This window comes from Oncorhynchus mykiss, chromosome 1 (assembly GCF_013265735.2).
Source record: "Oncorhynchus mykiss isolate Arlee chromosome 1, USDA_OmykA_1.1, whole genome shotgun sequence".
NCBI classification, from domain to species: Eukaryota; Metazoa; Chordata; class Actinopteri; order Salmoniformes; family Salmonidae; genus Oncorhynchus; species Oncorhynchus mykiss.
In genome coordinates this window covers 58,988,354-59,011,666 of record NC_048565.1, presented here as the reverse complement: position 1 = coordinate 59,011,666, position 23,313 = coordinate 58,988,354, and the positions used below count along the sequence as shown (strand labels likewise).

The 23,313-nt window shown below is 43.0% G+C and overlaps 1 protein-coding gene across 1 annotated transcript in view; it reads left to right on the top strand.

Annotated features, from left to right (window-relative positions):
• Positions 1-23,313, top strand: part of LOC110525690 (inactive tyrosine-protein kinase 7) — a 209,750-nt gene that overhangs the window by 122,663 nt on the left and 63,774 nt on the right. Inside the window, exons 3-5 of the mRNA XM_036980912.1 lie at positions 14,739-14,841; positions 16,385-16,569; positions 18,811-18,958. Of these exons, the coding sequence (XP_036836807.1) occupies positions 14,739-14,841; positions 16,385-16,569; positions 18,811-18,958 (436 nt within the window). The remainder of the gene's footprint in view (positions 1-14,738; positions 14,842-16,384; positions 16,570-18,810; positions 18,959-23,313) is intronic.

Genomic DNA, 23,313 nt, shown 5'->3' with positions numbered 1-23,313 from the left:
TGGATAAGAGAATCACCAGCATCAAGAGCAACATCATTGATGTATACAGAGAAAAGAGAGCCCGAGAATTGAACCCTGTGGCACCCCCATAGAGACTGCCAGAGGTCTGAACAACAGGCTTGACACACTGAACTCTTATCTGAGAAGTAGTTAGTGAACCAGGCGAGGCAATCATTTGAGAAACTAAGGCTGTCGAGTCTGCCAATAAGAATGTGGTGATTGACAGGGTCGAAAGCCTTGGCCAGGTCGATGAATATGGCTGCATGACCTTCATGTCTTAAAGTAATGATGGACTGTCGTTTCTCTTTGTTTATTTGAGATGTTCTTGCCATAATATGGATTTGGTCTTTTACCAAATAGGGCTATCTTCTGTATACCACCCCTACCTTGTCACAACACAACTGATTGGCTCAAATGCATTAAGAAGGTAAGAAATAAAGAAAAACCTGTGTCCAAACTTTTGACAGGTACTGTAAGTCTACCATCCATATGTGCATTGTATATGAGTATATTTAGACCTAGAAACCCACTACCCACATTTGTTCAGCGATACAGTTGAGTGCAGCTGGGGTCTGGAAGAGTAGATCTGCGTTCCAAACGGCACCCTATTCCCTATATTATGGCCCTGGTCAAAATGACCCTGGTCAAAATTAGGGCATTGTATAGCGAATAGGGTACCATTTGGGAAGCAGCCTAGCACTAATCTATTTCACTCAATGGAGGCTCCTCTAATCCCTTCAATTCAGAACAGTAATTTAGAGTACAATTAAGCCCTGTGTTTTCTAATGAAGGCTTAGCCTAGTCCCCTCTGCTAGCTCTTTGTTTCAGGGTTTCACGTTTTAATGTCACGTGCACAAGTACAGTGAATGTCACGTTCTGACCTTAGTTCTTTTGTTATGTCTTTGTTTTAATATGGTCAGGGCGTGAGTTGGGTGGGTAGTCTATGTTCCTTTTTCTATGTGGTGTTTTTGTGTTTGGCCTGGTATGGTTCTCAATCAGAGGCAGGTGTCGTTAGTTGTCTCTGATTGAGAATCATACTTAGGTAACCTTTTCCCACCTGTGTGGTGTGGGTGATTATTTTCCGTTTCAGTGTTTGCACCATTCGGGACTGTTTCGGTTTTCATTTTGTTTCTCTTGTTCTTTTTGTATTCTGTATTCACTCTCATTAAATTACATTATGGATACATACCACGCTGCATTTTGGTCCTCCGATCTTTCCTACTACTCCTCCTCAGAAGAGGAAGAAGAAAGCCGTTACAGAATCACCCACCAACCAAGGACCAAGCAGCGTGGTATCGGGCAGCAGCGATCTCCGGACTCCTGGACATGGGAGGCGATTCTGGACGGCAAGGGACCCTGGGCACAGGCTGGGGAATATCACCGCCCCAGGGAAGAGCTGGAGGCAGCCAAAGCAGAGCGGTGGCATTTTGAGGAGTTGGCACAGCAGCACAACAGCAACGAGAAGCAGCCCCAAACATTTCTTGGGGGTGGCACACAGGGAGTGTGGCTAAGTCAGGTAGGAGACCTGAGCCAACTCCCCGTGCTTACCGTGGAGAGAGGTGGCCCGGACAGGCACCGTGTTATGCCGTGAGGCGCACGGTCTCCCCGGTGCGCAGGCATTGCCCGGTACTTTAAATAGCAGCGCCTCGTATCGGCCGGGCAAGAGTGGGCATCGAGCCAGGTGCCATGAAGCCGGCTCAGCGCATCTGGTCTCCAGTGCGTCTCCTTGGCACCAGCCCTGCGCACGGTATCCCCGGTTCGCCAGCACAGCCCAGTACGGTCTGTTCCACCTCGCTGCACTGGCCTGGCGATGGGAAGTATCCAGCCAGGTAGGGTTGTGCAGGCTCGGTGCTCGAGACCTCCAGTGCGCCTCCACGGTCCGGTCTATCCGGTGCCTCCTCCACGCACCAGGCCTCCGGTGGCATCCCCCCGCACCAGGCTGTCTCTCCGTCTCCTCCCTACAGGTGCTCCCGCCTGTCCAGCTCCCAGCAGATTCATGCAGAGTACTAACGACATGATTTGGCACTATGTTCATTGTTGTTTAACTAGCTAATGTTAGCTGGCTGGCCTGCTAGCTAAAGTTACGTGATGTGTATGATCGTTGTTTACCTAGCTAGGTTTGTTGTTTACCTAGCTAGCTAGCTAGCTACATGTCTTAACAAAAGACTCCACTACACAAGTAACCATTTCGGGTGTGTTCGTAAATTCAGTCTGAGTATGCCAGAGCGCAGAATAACTGATGAATTTATGAACGCACAACATCCGTTGAATATGGCCAGTGTCAGTAAACGTCAACAAAAAAGTATAATAAAATTGGTGCCAGCAGAGCTGGTTAGGCTGTTTTCATGTTATCCAGAGGTAAACAGAGGTAAACGTGTGCGCTCTGAACGCTCAGAGAGCAAAACGAGATGGGTGGGGCTAAAGCTTAAGAGGGTGTGAACGATGCTGAATGGTTGTAGACAAAGAGGAGCTCTTCACTAGGTACCAAAACATTTAAAGGCCATTTTCTCAAAGTGAATTTACAAGTTTATCAACTTTCTAAGCAGAATTACTTTCCCATTGTTCCTCAAAAATGCAGTGTATGATATACCATTTTATAGTGCTCTACTTTTATCCAATGTAAAAAAAAAACATACAAAAATATACATTTTAAAATTTAGCTACATAAGACGATTTGAGCCGTTTGGTCAAATATTTTCATTGTGCAGGGATACTGGAGCGATAGAGGTGGATATTTATAGGGTTAAGGTGACTAGGCATCAGGATATATGATAAACAGAGTAGCAGCAGCGTAAATTATGATTGTATGTGAGTGTGTGTGTGTGTGTTTAGAGTCAGTATGAATGTGTGTGCATGTTGTGTGTGTTAGAGTGCATAGAGACAGAGCAAAAATTAAAATACAAGGGTCAACTCAGCTCAACTCCGTGTAGCCATTCTGTTAGCTATTTAGCAGTCTATGGCTGGGGATAGAAGCTTTCAGGAGCCTGTTGGTGTCAGGCTGTGCGGAAGCAGAGAGAACAGTCTATGGCTTAGGTGGCTGTAGTCTTTAGCAAATTTCCGGTCCTTCCTTTCACACCGCCTGATATAGAGGTCCTGGATGGCAGGGTGCTTGTCCTCAGTGATGTACTGGGCTGTACATACCAACTTCTGTAGCGCAATGTGATCGAGGGCGGTGCTGCTAATTACTCCAATATGGAAGATCTCCAGCAATCCAATTCACAGGCTGGATGAATGAATCAGAAAAAGGAGAAACAGACAGTCCATCACCCATAGTCACTTCCTGTAGAACATAGAACGAGGGAGAGTTCGGTTTTGTTGTTTTGAAAAGTTTGTTGTTTTGAAAGTGTATTGGAAAGTTTCTTCAGTATTTAGCTAACTTTTTAGTTTGTATCTCACGACGCAGATGGCCTCAATTGCTGGGATTGCTAGTCTCTCTCCAGAGATCTTTCCAACCAAGGCCAGATCTGAAGAGCTATTTGGCGTAGCAGCTAGCCTAGCTGCTAGCTAGCTGCCTATCAAGCTATTTGGCCATAATAACCATTGTTATGTTTGGAGGACAAAGGGGGAGGCTTGCAAGCCGAAGAACACCATCCAAACCGTGAAGCACGGGGCTGTGGCAGCATCATGTTGTGTGGGTGCTTTGCTGCAGGAGGGACCGGTGCACTTCACAAATTGGATGGCATCATGAGGGAGGAAAATTATGTGGATTTATTGAAGTAACATCTCAGACATAGGTCAGGAAGTTAAAGCTTGGTCGCAAATGGGTCTTCCAAATGGATAATGACCCCAAACAGACTTCCAAAGTTGTGGCAAAATGGCTTAAGGACAACAAAGCCGAGGTATTGGAGTGGCCATCACAAAGCCTGACCTCAATCCTAAATAACATTTGTGGGCAGAACTGAAAAAGCGTGTGCGAGCAAAGAGGCCTACAAACCTGACTCAGTTAATACAGATTTTTTTTTCTGAGGTCTTGGCTGATTTCCCCATGATGTCAAGCAAAGACGCACTGAGTTTGAAGGTAGGCCTTGAAATACATCCACAGGTACACCTCCAATTGACTCAAATGATGTCAATTAGCCTATCAGAAACTTCTAAAGCCATGACATCATTTTCTGGAATTTTCCAAACTGTTTAAAGGCACAGTCAAATTAGTGTATGTAAATTTCTGACCCACTGGAATTGTAATACTGTGAATTATAAGTGAAATAATCTGTCTGTAAACAATTGTTGGAAAAATTACGTGTGTGATGCGAAAAGTAGATGTCCTAACCGACTTGCCAAAACAATATTTTGTGAAAAAGAAAATTGTGGAGTGCTTGAAGTTTTAATGACTCCAACCTAGGTGTATGTAAACTTCCGACTTCAAATGTAGTATTCCTCTTATCTAGGTGGGTGAGGGCAGATTTCATCGCCTATGGATCTGTTTGTGCGGTATGCAAATATGAGTGGGTCTAGCCTGTCTAGGACACAGGTTCCGCTAACGGAACCTCCCTTCCAACATTCCGCTGAAAAGGCAGTGCAGGAAATTCAAAAATATTTTTTTGAAATATTTAACTTTCATAGATTAACAAGTCTAATACATCAAATGAAAGATATACATCTTGTTAATCTACCCATCGTGTCCGATTTTTAAAATATTTTACAGCGAAAACACAACATACTGTATATTTATGTTAGATCACCACCAAATCCCAAAAAACACAGCCATTTTTCCCAGCCAAAGATAGTAGTAAGTAGAGTAAGAGTAGCAAAAGCAGAATTAGAGATAAAATTAATCACTAACCTTTGATAATCTTCATCAGATGACACTCATATGACATCATGTTACACAATACATTTATGTTTTGTTCGATAATATGCATATTTATATCCACAAATCTCGGTGTATATTGACGCCATGTTCAGACTCAACTCATAAGGCAGGCAAACTTCCAAACAGAAGTGGAAATTCTGGGGCTGGTTGATTTTCAACTCATCGCCTATATCTTATTTGGATTTGAATAGGCAATGAGTTGAAAATCAACCAGCCCCAGAATTTCCACTTCCTGTTTCTGTTATACTCACAGACGGTAATTCAAACAGTTTTAGAAACTTCAGAGTGTTTTCAATCCAATAGTAATAATAATATGCATATATTAGCATCTGGGACAGAGTAGGAGGCAGTTCACTATGGGCACGCAATTCATCCAAAGTGAAAATGCTGCCCCCTATCCCTAAAAGGCTAGGGTGTCTGGAATGATGGAGTTGATGTGTACCATAACTAGCCTTTCAAAGCACTTCATGATTACAGATGTGCGTGCTACAGGGCGTAAATTATTGTTGCGTGAAGCCTGAGAGTTATTGGGAACAGGAAGTATTGTATTCATCTCAAGACGTGGGGATTACAGACTGGGACAAAGAAAGGATGAAATTTACAGTGAAAATGCCAGGTGATCTGTGCATGCCCTGAGAACGCGCCCTGGAACAGGCCTTTGTATCCAAGCCGACCAACACTTGACCTCACTGGTAAAGAATGGAGGCGACAGGAAGCCTATTGTCAGCTTGTTTGTTAGTCCTAGGGTTTGTAGGGTTGAACTTGATTGATTACTGTACCGAGATGTGGAATTACAGTGGGATGTGGAACTAGTGGGAAAAATGGGTAATCTGAAAATTTGGATTTTTAAACACCTTTGGTGTGTGTGCATGCATCTGCACACATCCAAATGTGCCCATGCGCGCGCACACACACACACACACACATACTCCTCACCGTCACATTCGGACTATCTCCCTAATAGAATTCCATGTTTTATTTTCCCCACAATGCACCACAGCATCTCAGAGCTACCTGGGAGAGCAGCATCTGTGGTGTTTGATAGCAGAATTACGGAGTCTCCCAGGACCCCCTACACCTCAAGCTCTTTTATTTCCTGTGGTTGGCTGTCAAAATAAGTCCCCCATGTGTATAGGTGTAATGATCCAGACAGTGCCTGCCTGAATGTGATATGGCCCAGGGGCCTCATTTATAACCGTAGCGTAAATTTCACACTAAATATTTGCTTGTGCCATTTCTGAAAAGACTGCACACACATGAGATTTATAAACTTGGTGCACTCCATACATACGCATGTTTCCCGTTAAAAATCACACCCGTCCTGAAACTGTGCGCGCGTGAACAAACATTTAAAACTACCCTTATTTGCTGTACACTTAGGAAGTATTCGAATTAGGCAGAGGCAATAGCGAACTTGATCAAATGTCTTTGGAGCTGATGGCAGAATGTTAATCTTTTGCAGTGATATTTGCTGTAGGTCTAGGTTGTCTTACATACACAAAGTGTTTAAAGACAACAATGTTTTGCACTTTTTCTCGAATCTTTGCTGCACTGCCCGCAAATTCTGAAACATTTTCTACTTACGGTGGTTGCCATTTTGCGCTGTTCTGTGAAGGGAGAAGTAACACAGCGTTGTACGAGATCTTCAGTTTCTTAGCAATTTCTCGCATTGCAAAAGGGTTTTCTAATGATCAATTAGCCTTTTAAAATGCTACATTTGGATTAGCTAACAACGTGCCATTGGAACACAGGAGTGATGGTTGCTGATCATAGGCCTCTGTACGCCTATGTAGATATTCCATAAAAAATCTGCCGTTTCCAGCTGCAGTAGTCATTAACAATGTCTACACTGTATTTCTGATCAATTTGATGTTATTTTAATGGACAAAAACTTTTGCTTTTCTTTCAAAAACAAGGACATTTCTAAGTGACCCCAAACCTTTGAACTGTAGTGTATTTTGGAACATTGCGGCTTGGACTTGCTTCCATTCAGCCACGAAGCAGCCCCGAACCATGATGCTCCCTTCACCATGCTGTACAGTTGGGATGAGGTTTTGATGTTGGTGTGCTGTGCCTTTTTTTCTCCCCACATAGTGTTGTGTGTTGATTCCAAACAACTCAACTGTAGTTTCATCTGTCCACAGTTTTTTTTCCAGTAGCGCTGTGGAACATCCAGGTGCACTTTTGCAAACATCAGACGTGCACTTATGTTTTTTTTTGGACAGCAGTGGCTTCTTCCGTGGTGTCCATTCTTGTTTAGTGTTTTACTTATCGTAGACTCGTCAACAGAGATGTTAGCATGTCCCAGAGATTTCTGGAAGTCTTTAGCTGAAACTCTAGGATTCTTCTTAACCTCATTGAGCATAATGCGCTGTGCTCTTGCAGTCGTCTTTGCAGGACGGCCACTCCTAGGGAGAGTAGCAACAGTGCTTAACTTTCTCCATTTATAGACAAATTGTCTTACCGTGGACTGAGGAACATTTAATTATTTTTATTTATTTAACTAGGCAAGTCAGTTAAGAACAAATTCTTATTTACAATGACGGCCTACCCCGGCCAAACCCAGACGACGCTGGGCCAACTGCGTGCCGCCCTATGGGACTCCCAAACACGGCTGGATGAGATACAGCCTGGATTCGAACCAGGGACTGTAGTGATGCCTCTTACACTGAGATGCAGTGCCTTAGACCACTGCGCCCCTCAGTAGCCCAAACATCAAGGCTTTTAGAGATACTTTTGTTACCCTTTCCAGCTTTATGCAAGTCAACAATTCTTTGTCTTAGGTCTTATGAGATCTCTTTTGTTCGAGGCATGGTTCACATCAGGCAATGCTTCTTGTGACCAGCAAACTAATTTTGTGAGTGTTTTTTATAGGGCAATGCAGCTCTTACCAACATCTCCAATCTCGTCTCATTGATTGGACTCCAGGTTAGCTGACTCCTGACTCCAATTAGCTTTTGGAGAACTCATTAGCCTAGGGGTTCACATACTTTTTCCAACCTACACTGTACTGTAAATGTTTAAATGGACAATATAGACAAGAAAAATACAATAATTTGTCTAATTATTTTAAGCACACTATATTTGTCTATCGTGACTTTTTTTTAATTTGTCTATCGTGACTATCGTGATCCAATTTGATGACCAATTTATATAGAAATCCAGGTAATTCCAAAGGGTTCACATACTTTTTATTGCCACTGTATGTGTATAAGTGCAATATTGTCTACTCGAGGAATTTGAAGTGAAAGTATTCAGACGTAATAAGAATACAGAAGTTGCATACAACCAACCGGCTGTTCCACGTTAATAAACTGTGCTTTGGATCAGATTACATAGAGCAAAATATTACAACTAGCTTATCTGTTTACTACTTTGAAATGGATCCAATTAAACGAGAGACGAATGGTTTCCTTGTTGCTGGCCTATTGGCTACCTCTTGAGTATGAAACCATCACAGAAAAGGTGAGGAATGGAACTTTTGCATGGAAACTGGGGCACGCATGTTTTGGTGGTATATTTTGTACTTAAGCACGGTTTATAAATGAGGCCCCGTTAGAGCAGCTCAGTCAGTGTGAGCCCTTCGATCTCCAGTCTCCCAGTGTCTGTCAGACCCACACTGCTAGACTGGCACTGAGCAGAGAGACAGGATTAATGTGTGTGTGTGTGTGTGTGTGTGTGTGTGTGTGTGTGTGCATGTGTGACAGACAGCAACGCTCTGGGTTGTTTTTAACTTGCCATCGATTCACTTGTCTACTTTCTGTCACTCACATCAGAAGAGTATGGACACCTCCCCCAACAGAGAGCACTGGCTCCACAGCACCAAGCTATGTTTGGCGACAATAGAAGATTAGAGATGGGTAAAGCACATAGTATTGTATGGATACATAGCCTACAGTATGTTTTAAGACATTGTATTGTTTCGTGTAATTTCACGTCTCATGTTTAGAAAGCTGTACGTGTATCCTTCTTTTTTTAACCCTTATTTTACCAGGTAAGTTGACTAAGAAGAACATATGAAGAGCTTATTTCCATAATGCCATATTCACACATTTTTCACATTTGTGTTTTTTCACCACATATTATTGCTTAAGGGTACCTTCATTGTGTGTGTGTTTTAAAAATATTGCTGTTCTCAGATTTTTTATTCAGATATTTTAGGTGTGCATCGAAATGTTTTTTTTTTGTTGCAAAAAGCTATACATCTGTTTTTTAGCTGGAAAGGAATATTCATACACTGTATATTTTACTGTGATATGTTGTTGTCTCACCTAGCTATCTTAATATGTACTGTAAGTCCCTCTGGATAAGAGCCTCTGCTAAATGACTAAATGTCAAATGTAAATGTTTTACATATAGATCTCATATTACTAGTTAGATTTTTTTTAAACAATGTTTTTTTGTGTCGATGTCACAAATGTATCACTTATGCAGTTATTTTATGTAGTTATTTGTTACATTTGACTGTGTAAAACCTAGCAGTACTACTTATTTCTCTGAGAGTGAGGCAGATATATAGCGTTTAGCAATAATTATTTGTCTCTCTGAAATGAAACCACCAAGTGACAGATTTCAAACAAATACATGTCTGTCATTGAACAACCCGATGTGATGATTAGATGGTGAAAAAACACAACACCCACTGGGCACAGACGCCAGTTAAATGTTTATTCCAGGTTGGTTCAACATCATTTCATTGAAATGACGTGGAAAATGTGTTGATTCAACCAGTGTGTGCCCAGTAGGCAATCTCTTTCCTAAGTTCTTTAAACAATAAAAACATATTTACCAACATTTCTGAAAAGGGATATATAGTGTTTTGGAAAGAAACTGTTCATATTATCTTTTGCAACAACGACTTGGGGAATAGTTGCAGGAGAGTCTGTATTCATCATGTCCATACCCATCTGAAATGTTTTTCATTTTACCATAATACAGTAGCCAGTTATGTCTATTTTTCTGACCAAATCCACCCGTAACTCAGGTTACTGTGGTTTGACTGCATCAGGGAAACCATTCACCATGGCAACAAATCATCACATTGAGTGTAACCCATACATACACACACATATTGGTCCCTTGGTGCGCCGAGGCGTGAATAACCCTAAGCCTCTGTCCTAACAATGTCCTAGCATTCATCTCTGTTATTAACACTAGCGATGCAGACCTGGCGTTCTGCCTGCCTCCTAGCTTTTATACAGCCTTGTTGCTCCTAATGGGTTGTGGTTGCCAGGTTTCTTTTCATTGCCCTGGTTCCTGTCTTGGTTGAGCATTCATTGTCAATAGAGTTTAAAAGTCAGATAATATCTGTCTGTAGTAACGGATGTATTTTGTAGAGGGAAGGTGGCAGGTGGAGGGTGTTCTGTCATATTACCAAGCAGACTGACAAGGCATGGCAGCCATATGGATGAGTATTTGTGGACTGTGTGGTGTTGTTACTTTCTCCTCTCCTCTCTCCCTTTGTGACTCACTGTTTCCTCTTGGTTGGAAGGTTTGCCTCATCCCTCCTTCTCAGCACCCCCTAATGACAGGTCTGTGTGTGTCTGGCCCCAGGTCATAGTGAGAGCCCCATCCTCACCCACTCATAACAGTAGAGGACTTGACTGAAAGCCATAGCCAATCAGCATCCCTAAGTCCATCATCAGACATACTGCAAACGCACACACACACAAAGACACACACAGACGATGTAGCACTAGGGCACGCTCTGTCACGGTTAGCTAATTCAATCAAATGCTTCAAAAACAACAGGTGTAGGTAGACCTTCAGTGAAATGCTTACTTACGGGCCCTTCGCAACAATGCAGAGAGACAGAAAATAGAGACATAATAGAAAATAATAATAATACAAGTTATAATAAATACACAATGAGTAACGATAACTTGGCTATACACACAGGGTACCCGTACCAAATCGATATGCAGAGGTAAGAGGTAATTGGGATAGACATGTACATATACAAGGAATAAAGTAACTAGACAACAGGATAGATAATAAACAGTAGCAGCGTATGTGAGTCAAAAAAAGTGATTGCAAAAAGGGTCAATGCAGATAGTTCAGGTAGCTTTTTGGTTAACTATTTAACTAACGATTTAGAACCGCTTGCCTTGCAGTATCAGAGAGTATCAGTATCACAATTTTTAGGGCCTTCGTCTGACACTGCCAGGTATAGAGGTCCTGGATGGCAGGGTCCTTAGCTTAGTGATGAACTTGGAGGGCACTATGGTGTTGAACACTGCTGAGCTGTGGTCAATGAACAGCATTCTCACATAGGTGTTCCTCTTGTCCAGGTGGGAGAGGGCAGTGGAGTGAATAGAGATTGCATCATCGGTGGCTCTATTGGGATGGTATGCGAATTGGAATAGAACTGTGGTGTCTTGAATGATGGTGTTGATGTGAGACATGACCAGCCTTTCAAAGCTTTTCATGTCAACAGTTGGTATGACAGACTGGGTCAGGGAGAGGATGAAAATGTCAGTGAAGACACTTGCCAGCTGGTCAGTGCATGCTCTGAGTACGTGTCCTGGTAATCCGTCTGGCCCTGTGGCCTTGTGAATGTTAACCTGTTTAAAAGGTCTTACTCACATCGGCTACGGAGAGTGTGATCACACAGTCGTCCGGAACAGCTGGTGCTCTCATGATGTTTCAGTGTTGCCCACGTCGAAAGCAAGCATGGAAGTCATTTAGCTCGTCTGGTAGGCTCGCGTCACTTGACAGCTAGCGGCTGGGTTTTTCTTTGTAATCCGTGATAGTTTGCAAGCCCTGCCACATCCGATGAGTGTCAGAGCCGGCGTAGTAGAATTTAGATTTTAGTCCTGGATTGACACTTTGATGGTTCGTTGGAGGTCGTAGCGGGATTTCTTATAAGTGTCCGGATTAGTGATGGTTCGTTGGAGGTCGTAGCGGGATTTCTTATAAGTGTCCGGATTAGTGTCCTGCTCCTTGAAAGTGGCAGCTTTAGGCTAGCTGTCACAAACCGGCTCGAAGTTCAGAACAAATGGGAGACAACATGGAGATAAAGAATAACAAAATATATTTATTAACTAAAGTAAAGTAAATACAATTAACAATGGTGTGTGTCAGTAGTAATCAGTAGTGTGAGTAGTGTTGAAAGGTGCCAACGCAAACAAACAAAACATCCACATAAATGCCACAACCAAAATCTGTAAGTGTGTCTGCATGGAGAGAGTCTCTCCAACGAATGGGGCAGAGATGCATTTTTCCTGGGACACACCCGAGCCCAGGTGTGTCCCATTTTTCTGACGACCCTCCCGGCTCCACCCACCGACATCCTATTAAGGAAAACAAGAGCAAAGAGAGAGAATTCGGCAGACAGAGTGGGAGGGTCGTCACACTAGCTCAGTGAGGATGTTGCCTGTAATCCATGGCTTCTGGTTGGGATATGTACGTACGGTCACTGTGGAGACAACGTCGTCAATGCACTTATTAATGAAGCTGGTGGATGATGTGGTAAACTCCTCAATGCCATCGGCTGAATCCCGTAACATATTCCAGTCTGTGCTAGGGAAACAGTTTTGTAGTTTAGCATCCAATTCACCTGAGCTGGTACTTCCTGTTTGAGTTTTTGCTTGTCAGCAGGATTTCGGAGGTTAGAGTTATGGTCAGATTTGCCAAATGGAGGGTGAGGGAGAGCTTTGTATGTTTTTCTGTGTGTGTAGTAAAGGTGATATAGAGTTTTGTCATCTCTAGTTTGTTTCACAGGTGAATTGCTGGTAGGAATTACGTAAAATGGATTTCAGTTTCCCTGCATTAAAATCCACTGCCACTAGGAGCGCCACCTCGTACCTCTGCATATGACAAACGCCTGAAAGTACCACATTCATCTGTACAAACAATAGTACGCAAGTATAAACACCATGGGACCACACAGCGATCATACCGCTCAGGAAGGAGACGCGTTCTGTCTCCTAGAGATTAACGTACTTTGGTGTGAAAAGTGCATATCAATCCCAGAACAACAGCAAAGGACCTTGTGAAGATGCTGGAGGAAACAGGTACAAAAGTATCTATATCCACAGTTAAACAAGTCCTATATCGACATAACCTGAAAGGCCGCTCAGCAAAACCGCCATGAAAAAACCAGACTACAGTTTGCAGCTGCACATGGGGACAAAGATCATACTCTGGTCTGATGAAACAAAAATAGAACTGTTTGGCCATAATGACCATCGTTATGTTTGGAGGTAAAATGGGGAGGCTTGCAAGCCAAAGAACACCATCCCAACCATGAAGCACGGGGGTGGCAGCATCATGTTGTGGGGGTGCTTTGCTGCAGGAGGGTGCACTTCACAAAATAGATGGCATCATGCGTGGAAATGATGTGGATATATTGAAGCAACATCTCAAGACATCAGGATTAAATGTCAGGAATTGTGAAAAACTGAGTTTAAATGTATTTGGCTAAGGTGTATGTAAACCTCCGACTTCAACTGTAAGCACGGTTTGAAATTATTATGTTTTGATCAAATCTTATATCTGTTTGTGATTCTTGGGGTCAAATTGCGGTCTACAAGTCATTTGTAATTATGTTCCTGCCCCCCCCGGCGATCCACTCTAGAAAGAATTGGCCCGCGGCTGAATCTAGTTGATGATCCCAGGTTTACAAAACATCTAATCATGATCAAACATTTTCTATCCAACAAAGGGGAACACTTACTGTAGGTATATTGTTTTCTCTTCTTTCTTTTCATCTCGTTGCCTTGTCAGTGCGTTTATTCCCCCGTTTGGTTAATTAACTTTGATAAGCACATGGGTCAAAAACTTTTTAGTTCCCTGTCTACGATTTCTGACGATACCCCCATCCTTTTGAGACATCGTTTCACACTTCTCTTGATAGTAATGTCCAAGATAAAATGTGTTTTGCTCAAGTAGTGGTATGAATATTGTCCGTTTCTATTTTGAAAGCAGTCTGTGAATTTACAAATAGTTGACAAATCTTATCCATTTTGCCAACACAGCCAAATGAAAGCTGAACTGTGCTGTATTCTCAGGTGGGCGTGACTTGAGCCTTGCTACTAACACACACACACACACACACTGGCTAAATGGATGTGCCCTCATTACGTCAAATGCATACATTTAAGCATGACAAATATGAAGGCACGTATTACTGTATATACCATTATATGAATGAGCGTAGTCTACACGCTCAGTTAGTGCCAATATAGGTTGCATCCCAAATGGAATCCTATATTCCCTATATAGTGCACTACTTTTGACCAGAACCCTGTTCCCATTGGGAAGCAGGCTGTCACACAACACAGCAGGGGAGAATCAAAGACTAATAAGCGCTATCATTATGAAAATCAATTGGTTACACTTCAGTGGGAATGGATCCGTGAGGGAGATTCATGCTGCTTCATGCTGTCAATCTCTACTGACTCCCCTGGTTAGATGAAGGTTAAATAAAAAAAGAGCTGTGAGGGAAGTTTAGCCATGCATCACTAGAATCTGCCAGTCTCATTTTATCATACATCATAGCTACATGCCAGTATGGTGGATTAATCTGATATAATGACAGATATGTGCTATTTTTGTTGAATTTTCCTTATACATTGGAATTGGGTCAAAACTGGAAAGGAACTTTTCTCAGTGTGTCTGCTACCATTAACATCACAGTTAGCCTGGATACTGTGTTACAGTGTGTTTCATGAGAAGTGACGCAGCATAAGAATACCACTTATCTAAATTTTCATCCTGTCCCTCTCATCCTCTCTCCCTCTTCTGTCTCTCCTCTTTCTCCCTCTTTTCTGCTCTCTCCTCACTGCAACACACAAACTGTTTCTGAACTGAATTCTCTCTCTCTCTCTCTCTCTCTCGCTCTCTCTCTCTCTCTAACTCTGTCATGCGCGCTTTCTCTCTCTCTGTCATTCTCTCTCTCTCCCTCCCCCTCCCCCTTTAACAGGGTTGGAAAGTGGGGGTGTGACCCTAAAGGAACCAACCACGGAGGCGGAGATCGAGAGCTCTGCACCAGTGACATTGCGGTGCCACATTGATGGACACCCACGGTGAGCCCCTCCACCTCTCTTCCTTTACCTTGAATTCAGAATTCAAGGGGTGCATGTACAGTGCTTCGGAAAGTATTCAGACCCCTTGACTTTTTCCACATTTTGTTACATTGCAGCCTTAATTCTAAAATGTATTAAATAAATAAAAATCCTCAACAATCTACAAACAATAACCCATAATGACAAAGCGAAAACAGGTTCTTAGAAATTTTAGCAAATTTATAAAAAATAGAAAACAGATACTTTATTTACATAACTATTTTGACCTTTTGTCATGAGACTTGAAATTGAGCTCTGGTGCATCCTGTTTCCATTGATCATCCTTGAGATGTTTCTACAACTTGATTGGAGTCCATCTGTGGTAAATTAAATTTATTGGACATGATTTGGAAAGGCACACACCTGTCTATATAAGGTCCCACAGTTGACAGTGCATGTCAGAGCAAAAACCAAGCCATGAGGTCTAAGGAATTGTCCGTAGAGCTCCGAGACAGGATTATATTGAGGCACAGATCTGGGGAAGGGTACCAAAATATTTCTGCAGCATTGTAGGTCCCCAAGAACACAGTGGCCTCCATCATTCTTAAATGGAAGAAGTTTTGAACTACCACGACTCTTCCTAGAGCTGGCTGCCCGACCAAACTGAGCAATCGGGGGAGAAGGGCCTTGGTCCAGGAGGTGACCAAGAACATAATGGTCACTCTGACAGATCTCTAGAGTACCTCTGTAGAGATGGGAGAACCTTCCAGAAGGACATCCATCTCTGCAGCACTCCACCAACCATGAAGCACTGGGGTGGCAGCATCATGTTGTGGGGGTGCTTTGCTGCAGGAGGGTCTGGTGCACTTCACAAAATAGATGGCATCATGAGGATGGAAAATGATGAGATGTGTTTCAATATATCTACAAGGCATCAGTCAGGAAGTTAACGCTTGGTCTCAAATGGTTCTTCCAAATGGTAAATGGTAATGACCCCAAGCATACTTCCAAAGTTGTGGCAAATGGCTCAAGGACAACAAAGAGTGGCCATCACAAAGCCCTGACCTCAATCCTACAGAAAATTTGTGGGCAGAACTGAAAAGGCGTGTGTGTGTGAGCAAGGAGGCCTACAAACCTGACTCAGTTACACCAGCTCTGTCAGGAGGAATGGGACAAAATTCACCCAACTTATTGTGGGAAGCTTGTGGAAGGCTACTCCGAAACGTTTGACCCAAGTTAAACAATTTAAAGGCAATGCTACCAAATACTAATTGAGTGTATGTAAACGTCTGACCCACTGGGAATGTGATGAAATAAATAAAAGCTGAAATAATAATTCTCTCTACTATTATTCTGACATTTCACAGATCCTAACTGACCTAAGACAGGAGATTTCTATTAGGATTAAATTTCAGGAAATGTGAAAAACTGAGTTTAAATGTACTTGGCTAAGGTGTATGTAAACTTCCGACTTCAACTGCATATTACAGTATGTGTATTGTAATATCAAATACGGATTTTTACTTTCCACTGAACTGCCTCCTCTATTCTCCTTCCCCCTCAGGCCTACATGCCAGTGGTTTCGGGATGGGATGAGGTTGACAGAGAAGACCCATCAAATCAACAACAAAGAGCGCACCCTCACCTTCAAGAGTGCCAGCCCCGACGACAACGGCCTGTACTACTGCTGTGCCAAGAATGCAGCCGGCCATGTGTGCAGCAACGCCAATTTCACCCTCAACATCATAGGTATGTGTGGGTGGGGGAGTTGTGTGTGTGTGTGTGTGTGTGCGTGCATGCATGCATCTTTTTTGTCTGTGCACGTTTATCCTGTGTGTGTGTTTTAGTATATGTGTGTGTGGGCTCTGCTTCTCAGTAAATGCTGCTTCATAATCCTGTTCTCTTTGCTGACATCGCACACACTTGGGCCCCCTGGCAATTTGGCCCCATTACTGAGTTGTATTTTCTCGTTCCTACCTTTGCAGCATGGTCTTCAAAGAACCACACACACACACACACACACACACACACACACACACACACACAGTGTGCCTGCTGCTCTGTTGAGCCAGGCAACAGTGTGACGTTAATAAAACAAAATAAAGGTTATGGCGTGTTAGCATATTTTCCACTTTTCATAAATATTTTCACACCTGTCATGGTGTGTTTCGTCACCTGATAGGCCTGTTAGAGGCCTGGCGGCACTATGAGATTTGTTCTGCAGTGAATGTGTAGCTGTGGACCGTTAGTGTGAAGAGAGAGCCTGTAATGTGATTACTACAGGGCCTACCGTTATGTAAGTTATGTAAGTAGCCACAGCCACTCTCTCACACACACTATAAATCACACAAATCCACTTATTGTAAAGGTACTGTACATGTAAACATTAGCTTCCTCAGTTTATTCCCCGAAATTCCATTTAACTGGTATGTTCAATTTTTGGTGATTCTGTTCTATTTCAATAAGCACAATTTCACAGTGCGAGTCCCTGTATTTTTGTCCTGGTTTCTGTATACATTTTTGCTCATTACACAGTATGTGTGTGTGGAAATGTGCCCCGGAGTACATCACCACACAAAATAGAGTACTCAGTCAGGAGCACATCTATGGGAGGAACCTGATCTCCACTCCGATTAGCCACCTGCTCTGCTTACACACACGCATGCACGCATAGACACACCACACCGCACGCACATCAGATTAGCACTTGGATGGAGAGAAGAAATAAATAAATAAAAATATAATTGTTGAGTTTCCACCCGCTGCACAGTGCACTCCCATAGTCCTTCAGTATGAGTGAATAGTTGACAGACAGCTTTGGACAGGTCCCTAAGTACAGTATGGCCTGCTCACATTGTGGGTGGCACAAGTTCAAACCCAGGGTTCAAATAATGTTTGAAATCACGTCCAACGCTGGACTGAGCTTGCTTGTTGTGTAACCAATAACAAAATTCCCAAATGCCCAAACCCCGTCCACCTGGCACTCTTCAGGCAGGCTTAAGCAAACATTTCAAATAGTATTTGAATCAAGGTCTGCCCCAGGTGTGTCCTGTTCTGCCCAGTTAGCGTTCAGCTTTTCTCTGTTTTGAACACCCTAATGGGGTTTCTGGCACCCACATCTCTTTATGGCTGTGAAATCTGAAGAGCCTTATCCATTAGACCTGGATTAGGGGCATTAGACACGAATGTCCAAAATCATATTTAAAGCGCTGCAGTCTGCACTTTCTGACCTAAGCTGTGGCTAGGTGTTTAGAGGTAAACCCTGTGACTCTGACACCTCACTGGGCACGCCAAGCCAGCTGCAGCCCGAAACAGGGCCTGGAGAGTGGGTGTGTTTGGCTGGCAGACAAGTTCTGGTGGTGGAGGAGGGGAGAGAGGATGCCCTGTTAGGCCCCGTTGTCTTGCAACACGATCCGTAGTCCCTAAACAAATGTTGTGCTAACTGACGTAAGACCATTAGGGCCTGATGGTAAAAACAGGGTTTAGAATCTGGGCCTGCCTTTAATTACAGTGTGACCATCAACTAATCAAAGATGACATTCTGGAATCTTTCTAACAATTACAAGATTAATTTAATTTATCAAAGGACCTATTGGTATAGGGTAGAGAAGATAGGGGAGAATGGCCTGTGTGGTTCTTGGGATGTAGGGGGGGTGCCCTGTCATGGTTTTGCCGTGAGCCTAGTTATGGAATGTGCTTACTGCCCTCATTACGTCTCCCTGGGGCCAAGAGGTGTTGACATCCTGAACCTCCTGAAGGCCCCCTGCCTACCTCACACTGCTGTTAGCAACGTTGAGTAAAACCTGGTATGAAATGTGTGTATGTGAGTGTGAGTGTGTGTGTGTGTGTGTGTGTGTGGGTGTTTTGCATGTGTGAGTGTGGGTGTTTTGCATGTGCATCTGTGCGGCATGCGTGTGCATGTGTTGTGTTTTTATGGACTGATGCCCACAGATGTAGTGATGTGTCTATCTCTCTGTCTCTTTCTCTCAGATAAGAGTTTCCCCCGGCCAGTAGTGACTCCAATGGACCAGGTTGTCCTGAAGAATGAGGAAGCTGTCTTCCACTGTCAGTTCACCGCTGTCCCAGAGCCCACTGTGGAGTGGTACTATGACGCTGAACTTCTCACCAACAAGTCCCGGTAGACACCCGTCCTCTAACCTCCTTTTCACCTTGTTTACGCCTTCTCCCTCCATTCCCCCTCCCTCTCCTCTACCTCTTCCTCCGTCTCTTCTTCCAACTCATCCTCCTCCACCTCTCCCCCTCCCCTCCACAACCTCAATCTTCCTCTACCTCCTCTTCAAATAGCCCATTGTCCAAGACTATCTGTCCTCCTCTGTCTGTGTGGTGTATGTGTAACTGGAGTCCTTTGAGGCCCAGTGAGGTGGAACCCCGGTGAGGTGGAACCCCTGTGTTGGCGTCTATAGCTCTTTGTTTGTTATCACAGCTCAGGCCTTAATGAATTGGAAGGGTAATGTTGCATGCTAAGGAATGTTATTTCTGGAACTGTGCAGTGTAATGCAATTTTACAGTGTCTGCGTCCCAAACGGCACCCTATTGCTTCTATGTACTACTTTTAAACCAGGGGGCGCTGTGAGGGTTATTTAACATACTCTTCAATGAGGTAGGGTTTCAGGTGTTTTCGAAAGATGGGCAGGGACTCCACTGTCCTGACTTTAGGGCGAAGCTTGTTCCACCGTTGGGGTGCCAGGACAGAGAAGAGCTTTGACTGGGCTGAGCAGAAGCGTCCCTCCCGTAAGGGTGGGATGGCCAGGATGTTGTAGAGCATGAACCTACAGGAGCGGGTCACTGCGTTTATGTTTACAGAGAATGACAGGGTTTTGTCCGGGGTCATGCCAAGGTACACCAGTAGTGAGCGCACAGGGTGCAGACACAGATTCTCTCCACGTCACCTGGTAGAAGCAACCTGCCAGGTAGGATGCAATCCAGGAGTGTGCAGAGCCTGATCCGCCCAACCCTGAGAGGGCGGAGAGGAGGATCTGATGGTTCACGGTGTCGAAGGCAGAGGATAGATCTAGGAGGATGAGAACAGAGGACAGAGTCAGCTTTGGCAGAGCGGAGAGCCTCTGTGAAATAGTGTAGAGCGGTCTCAGTTTAGTGAGCCGCCTTGAAGCTTGACGGGTTAGAGTCAAGAAAATTATGCTGAGTGAGATAACGAGAGAGACCGCATGCTCAAGTGTTTTGGAAAGAAAATAAAAAAATAGTTTCTAGTCCGTTGTTTTTTTACGTCAGAGGGGTAGAGTGTTGGTTCCTTGAGGAGGCGACCGCAGCCAGTTGTCAGGGATGAGTTGATGAGGAGAAGTGAAGAATGGGAGAAGGTCTCCAGAGATGGCCTGGAGAAGGTGGATTGGGTCGGGTAGGCAAGTTGTCGGGATTTGAAGGAGCTTTCAAAGGTTCCTCATCACTGGTGGCAAACCTGTAGTCTGGCTGACACCAAACTCGAAGTCCTACGGACTTCAGAGTCTGGAAAGGCTGTTTTGATTTTGTCGGTACGATGCCGTGCTTTTTTACTGATTGGTTCTCCTCTGTGTCTTTCTCACTTAAACACCCACATGGACAGCCCCAGAGCACTGCCTCCTTTCAAAACGACTGTTGGATTTTCAAATCGCCCCAGGAAAAATTCACATTTGAGAGAACCAATCAAAGCTCAAGATAATTTTTGCGCGAATATTGCACCAACAAACAAATTCCTGTCCAGACCACTGTGTCACAACTCTCCCTCACTGTGTAACAGGTGAGTCACATCAGCCAGGCTAGTAAACCTGAGGCCTTGTGGATACAAACAGCCTGACAGAAGGTTTTATGTCAACCTGTAAGAATTTCACCAATTCATTTTACATCTACCATTCACCTCTCTGTGACGCTGTCCCAAATGGTTTTTTAGATCCACTTTGCTGGTTTTTATTCAGTTATGTTTTATAAAAACATTCCTATTTTGTTTTGATATTATTTATTTTCAGGGTTAGGGTTAGGGACAGAAAGTAGCCTATGCAATGGAAGCTAGGAGCCATTTATTAGGGATGTTAAAAAAAACACTTTGGTCCTTGATTCAAATGTTTAAGATACAAGTACATCAGTCTGCGGACACTAAAACGATCCAAATGTAGCATGCATTGGTCAGAAAATCGATTTAAATGTTACGAATAGCCGGTTCACATTTTTGGGGGGCTCATATTGTATTTTTTTTTTACCTTTTGAAAATACCTCTTATTTTTTGACAACTGATTTGTCCTCTCTTTGAGTGTCGAACTGCATGTAACTGTGTTGACAGTCATTGATCTGCAAGTCATTTTGCATGCCGAACAACCACAGGTTGCGGGCTGCGGGCTGCGGGTCCCGACAGAGATCACTGCAGTGTGGTCAGCATTTTTCATGTTGCGGTTGGAAGTGGGCGGTCAGACAGACAAATTTGGGATGAAAATATTTTTGTTGTCCTGCAGATTATTCTGCCCTACCAAGTAAAAAGGCAGTAAATACTCATAGCGTGGAACTGAAAAAAAATGCTTATATTTACCTTGGTTTTAGAGTAACTTTATGCAATTACTGCTAACATAACCCACATTTTCTCCAGAACACAATACAATAGAGGCAGGATACTTGTCCACATGATTAACCATGTATTTAATGTAGAAAAAATTATATTAACTCATTTTAGACCAAATGAGCAGTTACTGTATTTTTGCTTCATAGGGCAGTATTGGAAACGGTCGTTTTTCTGCTTTGTATGCATTATCCTACCTATTGTATTAAAAGCACATACAGTTGAAGTCAGAAGTTTACATACACCTTAGCCAAATACATTTAAACTCAGTTTTTCACAATTCCTGACATTTAATCCTAGTAAGAATTCCCTGTTTTAGGTCAGTTAGGATCACCACTTTATTTTAAGAGTGTGAAATGTCATAATAATTGTAGAGAGAATTATTTATTTCAACTTTTATTTCTTTCATCACATTCCCAGTGGGTCAGAAGTTTACATACACTCAATTATTATTTGGTAGCATTGCCTTTAAATTGTTTAACTTTGGTCAAACGTTTCGGGTAGCCTTCCACAAGCTTCCCACAATAAGTTGGGTGAATTTTGGCCCATTCCTCCTGACAGAGCTGGTGTAACTGAGTCAGGTTTGTAGGCCTCCTTGCTGCACACACTTTTTCAAGTCTGCCCACAATTTTCTATAGGATTGAGATCAGGGTTTTGTGATGGCCACTCTAATACCTTGACTTTGTTGTCCTTAAGCCATTTTGCCATAACTTTCGAAGTATGCTTTAACTTCCTGACTGATGTCTTGAGATGTTGCTTCAAAATATCAATTATAATATCAACTAATTGATGTCAATTAGCTTATCAGAAGCTTCTAAAGCCATTACATAATTTTCTGGAATTTTCCAAGCTGTTTAAATGCACAGTCAACTTAGTGTATGTAAACTTCTGACCCACTGGAATTGTGATACAGTGAATTATGAGTGAAATAATCTGTCTGTAAACAATACTTGATTCCAACCTCTCTTTTAAAAAGCATGTGAAAAAGGTCATTCAGATAACCAAATTCAACCTAGCTAATTTCCGATTTATACAAAATTGTTTGACTACAGAGGTAGCAAAACTGTACTTCAAATCTATGATACTCCCCCAATAAACATACTGCATGACTAGTTGGGCCCAAGCTTGCTGTACAACATTAAAACCTATTCAGTCTGTCTACAAACAGGCTCTCAAAGTGCTTGATAGGAAGCCCAATAGCCATCATCACTGTTACATCCTCAGAAAACGAGCTCCCGAGTTGGGAAAATCTTGTGCAATACACCGACGCATGTCTTGTATTCAAGATCCTAAATGGCCTGGCTCCCCCTCCACTCAGTATTTTTGTTAAACAGAAAACCCAAACACATGGCAGCAGATCCACAAGGTCTGCCATGAGAGGTGACTGTATAGTTCCCTTAAGGAAAAGCACCTTTAGTAAATGACAGCTTCCCATGTCTGGAATACACTGCCAACAGACACACATAACTGCACCACCTATCACACTTTCACAAAATGTATGAATACATGGCTAAAGAAAGGTCAATCAGATTTGTAATCATAATCCCTAGCTGTGTATTGCCGCTTTCTATGTTGTCTGTTGTCTGTAGCTTGTGAGGTGTGGAAACACTTTGTTGCTTTTCCAAATGTTGTCTTGCTGCTTTTTGTTCTATGTTGCTCTGTCTGTATGCTACGTCTTGCTTGTCCTATGTTGCTCTGTCTGTATGCTATGTCTTGCTTGTCCTATGTTGCTCTGTGTGTGCACACTACTCAATGATTGTTTATATTGTAATTGTTTTTAATAACCTGCCCAGGGACTGCGGTTGAAAATTAGCCGGCTGGCTAAAACAGGCACTTTTACTGAAACGTTGATTAATGTGCACTGTCCCTGTAAAAATAAAATAAACTCAAACTCAACTCAACATGTATGTGTAAATTCGCACATAGCGCAAGTG